Here is an 11,637-nt window from a genome sequence, read left to right as displayed (position 1 = left end):
TATAAACTTTATAGAAGTTGATTAACAGATTGAAAATAATGTTTTATTTACTGAAGATTAAATATAAAAAATGACACTTTCTTGTTCAAATTCTTTAACTTTGTTTCATAACATTTTAAACACTTGTTAAACAAATACTTTTAAGTTCATACAATAATCAACTTTGCATAAATAAAAAAACAAAACATTTTTTTCCTGTGTAGAGAACTTATAGTTCAAATCATATCATTTTCAGCCTGGGATACCACTTTGAGACTGTTCCGGGATGTGCATAATCAGTAAGATTTTGTTGTATACCGCTATTTCTTACTGCAAACTCACAAATCATAAACCAATAAATCCGTGTGCCAGGATGTCTTCAGATACTATCTACAAGGGCTAACAGGATCGTGGATGTCTTCATAAAAAAGTTTCCCTCTGTGCAAAAGATCAGGAACGTCTTCAGAATTTTTGTTTCATAAAGATACACACAAAAATGGACACAGATTATGGTGCGCCAGAATGATAAAATTTGAAAGAAATCATGAACAGCAGTGACGAATCGGACTCTGGATTTAGATTTAAATCGTCACTATTTGTGTTTCAATCTCATTGATAAAATACAAGATTTCGATATAGTCTGGAGTACGACAGATTACAGGGAATAATCACAATCAATCTGGATTTTATTAAAATCCAATTGAAATTTTAAGCGTCTAATCGATCGATGTGCGGCATTTATTCAGCATGTATGAGACCTCTGTCAGACCCAGAGACGGTAGGAACGGGTCGCGGTGGTAAGCTAGAGTGTTCTGTAAAGTTTCGTCTTTCAGGTGCGGCCTTGTAGCACCTGTCGCAGAATAGTCTCCTGAAGCCCTCCCTGAAGAGCTTGTATTTGAGAGCGTAGATGAAAGGGTTGATGCTCATGTTAAGGTAGGCAAGGATGAGAGTGATGTAGTACCAAGCTCCGGAGAGATTGAGAGGTCCTCCTAGCCCGAACTGCAGGAAGGTCAGGTGGTTCGGCATCCAGCAAACAACGTACATGACGAAAACGGATAGAAGCGTCACCGTGACGTTGCGGCGAACCGTTTCTGACGGCGCACGACGTCTCTGCTGCGGCGAGTTCCCCTGGTGATGACCTTGCGCAGCTTCGGACCTGGAGGCGACGTTCTGCTCCAGGGAGACTTGGATATGAGGCTGCGATGAGGCTTGGGCACCTAGATGTCCGCTGCGCGGTTCCGGTTGGCCCGGGTTGGTGTTCACTGCTCGGACCCGCAACTGCTGCCTCCGGAGCAGGTAAACAATGCGGCTGTACACCACAGCCATGATGATGAAAGGGATGAAGAATTCCCAGACGAAGATCAAGACACCAATGGTCGCGACCACTAGTGGGTCCCCTCGCTTCCTGCAAACACCACCATCATTGTAATCGTATGCAATCGGGTAGTAGTAATGCAGAAGAGGGGCTAATATCCAGCAGAACAGAATCATCAAGAGAGATGTCTCCTTCTTGAATCGCGTGGAGTAGGCCACTGGGTAGGCAACGGCGATGTACCTTTCCAGAGACATCATGCAGAGGTTGTAGGTTGACACGACAAAGAGCATCCACAGGAGGGTGTGTGGCACCCACATGCGGCAGACGAACTCCGGCCATCCTCCTGCAGTTCGGATAAAGGGGTAAGGCAAGGTGTAGGATAGAATCAAAATGAACGACGTCGAGGTGTCAACGACGGCTTGGTTCAAGATCAGGAGATTCGTGGTGCCACTTTTCGACCAAGCCAACGTACTTGCGATCACGATGCATACAAGGGCATTTCCGATCATTCCAACGAAACCAATGGTGACGAAGATGACGACAGCAAATGTCGGCTGGCCAAAGGATTCCGACATGACCGTGTCATTCCCACTGTCCATTTCAAAGACCATTCCCTCTGTCATTTCAGCCATCGTTAGGTATAGGATCTTGCAGACTTCTACAATACAAACAAGAAAATAAATGTAAGGTTATTATCCAAAATCTTAAACATGAGATATTTTTCTCCTATTTGTCAGATAAATAAGAAATCACTAAAAACCTAGTTATTCAGACAAACTTTCCAGTAAATTAACTCTTACCCCTCTTTAATATGTTTATATTTCCTTTCATTTCTTTACTACGCAATGAACGTCATCTTATAGTGGATACTAACGCATTACAAAATGCATTTTGCATTATTATTATTATTACTTTTACTATTATTATTATGGTTATCATTATTTTTATTACCATTATTATTATTATCATTATCATTACTATTATCATTACAGGTTTAATTACACACACCCTTAAAATCAATCATTCATAGTACTTATCATTGTACACTGTAAAAACTGAAGTGCTATTTTAGCACTTACAGTGCTTGTATAGTGACTGCACTACGAGTGCTGATTTTCTAGTTCAAATTCAAACTAGAAAATCAGCACCCGAAGTGCAGTCACTATCCAAGCACTATAAGTGCTAAATTGGCACTTAATTTTTACAGTGTATCTGTGCATTACAGCCAAATGAAATAAATAATGAAGTTATGAAGAAAATGTTGGGGTTATGAAAAGACATTAAAAGCCATATGTAGTGCACATTGATGAATTTGGGTCTTGTAATATGACAAATTATTATCGCAACAAAGAGACAGAAATAGAAGCCGAAATTGCTTGCTTTCACTTTGTATGCATCGTTTGAGCGACTCATCATTTCACAACGAACAGCACATCTATGAATTGCGTGGTCACGAACGTTACAATACAGTCGTGGTTATGATATTAGTTCTCCGTTTTTTATACAATTATTATTATTTACAAATCATAAAATACTCAACCATTAGTAGAGAAGTAGGGAAAGAAATTTGCAATTAAGCGAGTATCGCTGAAGAAATCTCAATGCAATACCATGAGTATCTAAATCTCGTTTTATGATTTTAGAGGTGAGCGGCATATCATAAAAAATAAGTAATATTGAATCACAATTGAGATTCTTACCGTGCCATGGACAGAATTTATATAATCACCAATGTGTTTTGACCACTACTATTTTAGTCACTAGAATATCCGATCATTAATAGAGAAAGAAGTTTCCAATATAGTAATTATCGCTGAAGAAGTAAGCAGTAACATCAGTACCAAAATTTCTTTTTATGATTTTAGAGGTATAGGCGGAGTCATTCAGGAAAATAAGTAGTATGAAATGGAAAAGGAAAATTAAAGGTTCTCATCGTACTATCGGACAGAAATGATAATAATCATCAATGTGTTTTAAGCACCAGTATTTTAGTCTTTAAAATATCACATCAGTAATCAAATAGAGAAAGAATTGCAATTTCATGGACATGCTGAAGAACAATCAAAGTAGGGACACAAGTACCTAAATCTCGTTTTGGTGATCGGAGGAATCATTAGATAATAGTATGAAATGAAGTGGGAATTGAATGGTTCTTGTAACATAAATTATATAATTATCAATGCATTTAGAACACAAGTACTTTAGTCACTAAAATATCCAATCATTCCTAATTTGCAATTAAGTGGATATTGACGAAGAACACTGAATGTAGAATGGGTACCTAACTCTCGTTATATAGTTGAAGAGGTGGGCGACGTCATTCAAGAAAATAATCAAATAGAGAAAGAATTGCAATATAATGAACATGCTGAAGAGCAATCAAAGCAGTGACACGAGTACCTAAATCTCGTTTTGGTGATCGGAGGAATCATTAGATAATAGTATGAAATGAAAACATAAATTGAAAGGCTCTTATCGTAGTATGGACAGAAATTATATCATTATCAATATGTTTAGAACGCCTATTTCGAATCATTAATTTAGAAAAAAGGCGATTTATTGGACATCGTTGAAAAACGCTCAACGTAGTAACATGAGTATCTCTTGTTTTATAGTTTAAGAGGTGGCTAAATAATAAAAACTAAATAGTATGGAATAAAAGTAAAATTGAAAGGTTCTTGACTAAAATATGTAATCATTAACAGAGAGGGAATTCGCAATTTAGTTACCATCGCTTAAGAACACTCAAAGTAGTTGGAGTACTTAAATCTCGTTACAAGAGGTGGGCGGAGTCATTCAAAAAATAAAGTAGTATGGAATGAAACGGAAATTGAAAAATTCTTATACCTTACACTGAAAATAAATGACTATCATTCATCAATTTGTTTTGAGCACCAGCATTTAAGTCAGTGGAGTACATATGGGGGGGGGGGCTTGTGGGGAGGGCGCAAAAATATCAACAGAAAGAAAATCAAAGAGTGAAGGATGAAATATATTATTTTTCAATGAACATTATATCAAAATCACAAAATTTGATTTTTGTAAAAAAAAAAGTCAAAATTTTTTCTCGGTCGCTTGCAATATTCTAAAAATAAATTTTGCCCGATACGCCATATCTCTTTCCCTCATTTTTTTTTTTTTTTTGGGGGGGGGCTTATTGCACCACTGATTTAACTATATTTCACTTTATAATATATATTGTATCCAGACCCACTTTATATTTACTACACTCTAAAAAACGAAGAGCTACGAAGAGCTACTTTAGCTCTTAAAGAGCGTAGTGACTGCACTTCGGAGTGCTGATATTTCTCGTTCAAATTTGATCTAGACAAATCAGCTCTCCGAAGTGCAGTCACTATACACGTTCTTTAAGAGCTAAATTAGCTCTTCGTTCTTTGGAGTGTAGACTGTACACCAGACACATTAGAGAGTGTTGAAGTAGTCCATGAAGCACACTATTAACTTTATGATGGAAATGGACTTCCCAAGTTGCTCAAATCCTCTGCATATGAAATATGTACCTTATACACTGGCTGGAGTGTTGAGACATGTCATTTATGTAACACCTACGCTTTGCTGGGTCTAATGCACAAGTCCCCAGTTTTAAGTGACTTTAATCTCTTCTGTCTCCAGTTTGCACAGTATAAACCCGTATGCTCAGATAAACCACACCTGAGAGTTGGTGTTTATAACTTGAAGGCATACGGTTCGATTCACATGCATAGAAATGAGTGTCAGATCATCAGGCACCGTAGTATCAAATTAAAACACCAGCAACGCAGCGTTTAGTACCAAATTCCCCCAGGAGAAGGGTTCGTTCCAGTCACGCCAATGCTGAGACACTTAATTCATTACTCCAGCACTGAGTGAGAACACTAAGAGCAAGTATATAGTTTTTAGTACACAGCAAGACTGGTGTTAACCGGTGTCTTTAGGTGACAACACCAGTCATTTCACTCCGGTGCTAAGTTTGCGGTGCTAGTTCAACACCTCAGGGTGCTATTACAACACTTCTGGCTGTTACTTAAACACTGTTTGGTGCTATGTTCAAACTCTAGGATGTAACTTTGACACTTAATATTAAGGGTGTGGTCCTATATGGGTACCAATGGTGTCGGTTTTAACACCCAGTTTTAAAGTGTATATCCATTCCAGGGTGTTCATCCAGTGTGTGTCATACACCAACGCTGCTTACCCTGTACAAGCCGCGTTGTTTTCGGAGAAGATCTTTGAAGATGAGTTCCGTTTCTTCCTTCGAAGTTATTTCCTTATGATGAATTCATTTTGCACGATCGACAGTCTTATACAACCGTCTGCTTGATAGCCAGATATCTAGGGCTATTGATGAAAGCCACTCCACCAAAACTCAATTAGCATGTCATATTCATCTGAAAGAAAGCGAAAATAAAACTGGATATGTTACTATATAGGTGGCGTGTTACTAATGACTATGCTACGGATCTAATCGTCGAATCAACGATAAAAACACCTTTTAAAGGAACTTAGTACTGGTCATCTGAACAAATATGAAAATAATTATATGATAATTCTATTCTTCTGGCTGGGTGTAAGAGGTTAAGAATTCAAAGTTATGCTTTATATTGCTAAGCCACATTTTGTTTAATTTGATCTTCAAGACAAAAATAATCTACCGAAGAACTAATTAAATGAAAAAATTTTAAACTGTTTTTTTTTTCTTCTTTACTTTTCTCCGGGTTCTTGCCAAAATCATTTCGTGTCCTTTCCTCTATGATTAATGATCAAATAATTAGCATGATAGAAAGGGATATGGGACAAACTACCATTTCAGAGGCGATTTTGATGAAGCCATTTTTCCGCAGGGAGGCTGTGGAAAGATGGCGTCTACATTCATATCGCCGAGGAAGTGATAGTTTATCTAATTCATCGAAACTAACAATAATTATTTGCTAATTATAATATGCATCGAAAATAAATGATATAATTTCAATGGGAAACGTACTATCTAAGCTGACATGGCAGATGATGACCGAATTCAAGCGAAACTATTCTATTTTAGTCCAGGGGCTGTTTCATAAAGCTTTTCGTAAGTTAAGAGCGAATTAAAGAACGACTGGTGATCATTTCTTGTAGTAAATGAAATACACCATTAATGTTCAGTGATTATTTAGAAAAGTTCACCAGTCGTTCTTAAACTAAGTCGCTCTTAACTTACGAACAGCTTTATGGAACACCCACCGCGGCGGTGTGCGCGTAGGGGGCGTTTCATGAAATGACTTGTGGGATGTTTCATCCGACAGTTGCCATAGTAAATAACTATTTGGCAACAGCGCCTCTCAGCCACTCAAAACTAGGAAGAGTTGTCAGATCTGAATACTCAAATCAATGAACACCCACACAGACTCTCTCAACCCCACGCACTTAAAATTACACACCAAATTTCCAAGTATATAGGCCTACCTATTCACAAAATATACACATTCACACTTCCATTCACCTACTTATTCACCCATATCCACACATCAATAAACATTCTTTTTTAGATACTAAAACATACACATACCTATTCCCACATATTAATAACTCCACTCTTATCTGTATACACACCCACTCAAAAAATCATCAATACTGTGCGTATATTACCCCCAACATCCACAGACACACACACACACACACACACACACACACACACACCCTAACACCCCTCCCTCACACACACACACTCCCCCAAATATCATATGGGAAATGCACTCTTGCTCAAACCAGTTCTCACTCTCTCACCCACATTCCTACCAAAAAGTCACACTCTCTCCATTATTTACTCACACTCACCTGGTTGAACACAATCGTCTCAAACGTCACACCCACTCACACACTGTACTACCCACTCTCTTTTACCTACAATATTAATCGAATTCACCTAACCCACACGTGCATGGACCGATCTTTCCCCTCTCTCGCCAAATAGTGATGCATACACGAGCGCGCGCACGCACACACACCCTCACACTCACCCTATCACGCCCTAAACACACACTCATGAGCTCAGGCGTTTAATCATGGACCTATGATTTAGCGAACTTGACCACAGAAATGACAAAACCACACTAATACACCTGAAATTATTTACAATTGAAGTGTGAAAATGATACGAGAAAATGAACACGTGTTGCCTATTAATACAGCTTATACAGTTTTCCATATCATATATGATATCAAAGTTCAATGGCCGAACATAACTTCATAATTACTCCATCAATTCAATGGTCGGTGTATATCAATGGAAATGATGTGAGAATCAGTTTGCATTGCATGCCTGGAAATAGTTTAATTTGCTGTGAAATGAGGGGGTAATTGCAATTACAGAGTCAACACCGGCAATCCATAGTAATACATGTACATTCGAAAAATAAAATAGATTACCAAGTTGTCAACAATTTACTCTAACTTTTGTTAGTTATTTCACAGTTAAACGCTTAAAAGCGGTATTTCTACGGCAATAAATGACAGTGTTAAACTGAATTGACTTATAGGCCCGTATTCTGAAGTCAGGTTTAACTTAGACCACGGTCTAAGTCTGTGCTAAAATTATGGGTAGCCAAAAATTCTAAGATTCTGTTTATGTTGTATCTTTGTTATGTTTACTATTTTGTTTCCTTTCGCTTTCATAATAAAGAAATATACTTCAGTTGCCATTCCCAGGTACTAGCGACAAGTGGGTGGGTGGGGGGAGGGGGGTCGCGTTAGGGTATAGATGTATTCTCTTGCAATTTTTTTGTTGTTTTTCATTATTGTTTAGCTCAATTATTTCTAATGTATAATTCTATTTTATATAATGTACAGTAACTGTTGTTATGTTATGTTATGTACAGTAACTGTTGTTACGTATTCTCTGGATTCCAGGGAAGAACAGTTTTGTTATATTAACAAAGCTGAGTGGGTTTATCCAGCCATCTCACTATACTTTTGATTTTATTATGTACATACATTTACCTTGTATTGTTTTTAACATTGTGATATGGAAAATAAATACCAATACCAATACCAAAAATAACTATGAATGATTTGAGTGTCAAATGAGTTAATAAATTGGATGTGTATTGTTAAGGATTTGTGCTCCAATTGGCTCTCCAAAGTTAAACCACAACTTTAAACCAGTGTTCAGAATACGGGCCATAGAATTTACACCGAAAATGCAGAAAATGACTAGCAACTTAGTTACATGTATTGTGCATTAAATTTCCAGATTTCTTACAGAAAAATTCGGTTGTCACGATATCAGAAGAATGTCAACTTCATAACATGAAACTATCAGGGATATGTAAAAATTAGCATTTACATTATCTTCCAGAAAAAGCGCTCTTTATGAAACTAAAATATTTGAAAGTTACCAGGCATATAGTTATTTTCAGAATGTTCAAGTTTGCATAAATTTCTTGCCATAATTTTTTAAAATGAAAATGCGACGCGAACTAAGAGCGGTTACACTTCGTAATTCCGAAGGTTCGTAATTCCGAAACACGTAAATTGCCTATACCTCGATGTTCGTTAATCCGAAAACGTAAAAGGGTTCGTTAATCCGAACATTTTTGTGGCGTTATTCTTAAGGTTCGTTATTCCGAAGGTTCGATAATCCGAAAACGAAATAAGGTTCGATGTTCCGAAGGTTCGTTAATCCGAAAACGAAATAAGGTTCGTTGTTCCGAAGGTTCGTTAGTCCGAAAACGAAATAAGGTTCGTTAATCATTTCGTTTTCGGAATAACGAACCTTTGGAATTACGAACCTCATTTCGTTTTCGGATTAATGAACCTTCGGAATTACGAACCTTATTTCGTTTTCGGATTAACGAACCTTCGGAATTACGAACCTTCGGAAATACGAACCTTCGGAGTAACGAACCTTCGGAATATCCGAACCTTCGGAATAACGAAGCTTCGGAATTACGAATGTATGCGCTAAGAACAATAATCACTAATAACTTTCCTTGGAAAGGATAGTAAATACTAGGCCTATATTACAAAGATCGAGGCGTTAGAAGGAATTTTATTGGAATAAGCGTAAAGATTCTCCAAGGTTACCACATAAAGCTATATTTTGCATAAGAATGGAGAGGTCATATAAGTAGCTTTTGCTTTTTAAAACATAAATGTTGGTTATTCAAATATATTCCATATGAATAAACATGATACACTCTTTATAGGTGGGCAAAAAATGCCCAACTTTTAACCAACCCTGGGCAACATACTGTCCACACCAACTATTGGTTAAAATCTGCCCAAATTGGGTGATAAAAACTAATAATTGGGTAATAAATTTGCTCAATTGGATAATAATTGCCCAGAATGTATATATTTTTTACCAACATACATTATTCAACACAGTGGACAATATGTTGCCCAAAATTTTAAGTGTGTGTATAATCATGATAACTGTTGAAAAAAATGCGTATTTAGCTTTTATCACTCTGATTTCGTAAATGGTATTTTGTTCATGCTGATGTGTTCGTGAATAATGAAAAGCTTTTACTGAATGTAATTTACTCATCGGTCAACCCACACCCATGAAAATGGACAAAAAACCCACTTTAAATATCATAATCTTCCCCATTCAATAAGAAGTAAATGCTTGTCAGAAAAATCCTCGCATGAGCACTTAGAGCTAATAATGTCAGCTTCTGACTACAACCAAGGAAGTCAATAGTCATTGTCAGTTTATACAGGCCTATTCGAAATAAAGTCAATATTCTGTAATTTGCGTTCCGAAAGCATTTACACCTAACTTATCACGTTTGTGAGATGAAAGTGTTCGTTTTGGTGATTATGGTAGAAACTCTTCCAGCATGAAAAAAACAACCTTGCCCGTCTGACGCAATGAATCCTATTTTATATGTGCATGTATTATATGCTTTGTTCCGCCTGAAATGCGCTTTTTGTCAGGCTAATCGTTCTGCTTTTGGACACTCTAAAATGAAATGTTAATCAACATTTAAAACGTTGGAGGAGTGATAACCGTTTCTAAATTACCACGTGAAATAGTTCGACGCAACATCACTCAAAATTAAGGCTTGATATTACATTTGGAAACTTTATAAGAGTATTTTTTATTTTAGTGAACGTTTAACATCATATTTAATATTATATTTACACGATTCGAGGAAGAAATTATTCTCCACTAAAGCATGTCTTAATTATTGGTAAATCATGTATGGTAAAATCATGATTATATTCAAAATGCTCGCTGTTTTAAAATGTTCAAATCCTCACTTAAAACTCGTCTTTTTTTCAACACTATAGCATAGATTTTTTTATTCATCGTTTACATTAGTCAGCCCACCTGTGCGCTTTGAAACACCCGTATAAAGCGCCCTATAAATGTTATTATTATTATTCATTGCGATATATTAGAGATGATTTTTATCGCCTATTCTATGAAAAATAAAAAGATTTCCTATTATCAATATGACATGCAGGATAATAAATAAAACTGAAAAGCATGCAACATCATCTGCTCTCTCATTTGCATATCGAACAAAAATGAGCGCGTTGTTGTTTTCTGAAAATAACTGTTCTATTAATAGGCGAAATTTGAAGATTTCTGATATATATTTTACATCCGAATAAGGAGCTTTCGGTGCTATTGTCTATTTCCTCTTTTTGTCAAATCAACTTGTTGTTGGGGGCATATTTTGCATAAAATTCTTACTTGCACCAGTAAAGAGGTCGTACACACACAGAACATGGTCTGTACGAGGAAAGTTTTTTTTTATTTTTTATAAGTACAGACTTCTTCTTTGAATAAATGGTTTCATTTAAGATAATTTGTTTCACTGTTCCTCGCCATAGTATACACCTCCTAAATTGTATTATTAAAACGTAATTAGTTAAATGATTAAACGGTGAAATAATATACATATATATATATATATATATATATATTTACATTTGTACAGATAGACAAAAACTCTAGCGGAATATGATCTTCCATCCAACAATTAATCTAGTACTCAGTCGGAATCAATATTCTAGTTTGTCACTTTTTCGTTTACATTTCTATGCTTAATCTATTAAAAAAAAAATATTAGTATCAAATTTGTCTGTATATTTAACTGTAGGGGAAGGCGGGGTAAGTTGAGCCTATAAGGGTAAGTTGAGCCGCCAACCCCAGGCCGATAATGAATGAGTCAGACGTTGTGGTGGTGCCATTGATGACCCATTGCATAACCCCTAACACAACCACATTGTTTTCAACGTTGAAACAAAAAAATATATTTTTCAGAGGGAAAAATACAAATTACAAAACAAAGGTGTGAAATAGATAAGCGCTTTTTACCCACACGCATCTTTGAAAATTATAAGGGCATAAG

At 36.3% G+C, this 11,637-nt stretch overlaps 1 protein-coding gene across 1 annotated transcript; it reads right to left on the bottom strand.

Moving 5' to 3' along the window:
• Positions 1-717: 717 nt before the first annotated feature.
• LOC129279054 (octopamine receptor-like) lies at positions 718-1,926 on the bottom strand. The gene has a single exon (XM_054915163.2). The coding sequence runs from the start codon at positions 1,924-1,926 to the stop codon at positions 718-720; it is 1,209 nt and encodes a 402-aa protein (XP_054771138.1).
• Between the last annotated feature and the right edge of the window lie 9,711 nt (positions 1,927-11,637).

Source organism: Lytechinus pictus, chromosome 16 (genome assembly GCF_037042905.1).
Source record: "Lytechinus pictus isolate F3 Inbred chromosome 16, Lp3.0, whole genome shotgun sequence".
Taxonomy (NCBI): domain Eukaryota; kingdom Metazoa; phylum Echinodermata; class Echinoidea; order Temnopleuroida; family Toxopneustidae; genus Lytechinus; species Lytechinus pictus.
Note: the sequence above shows the minus strand (reverse complement) of the source record. Positions and strands in the feature narration are given on the sequence as shown.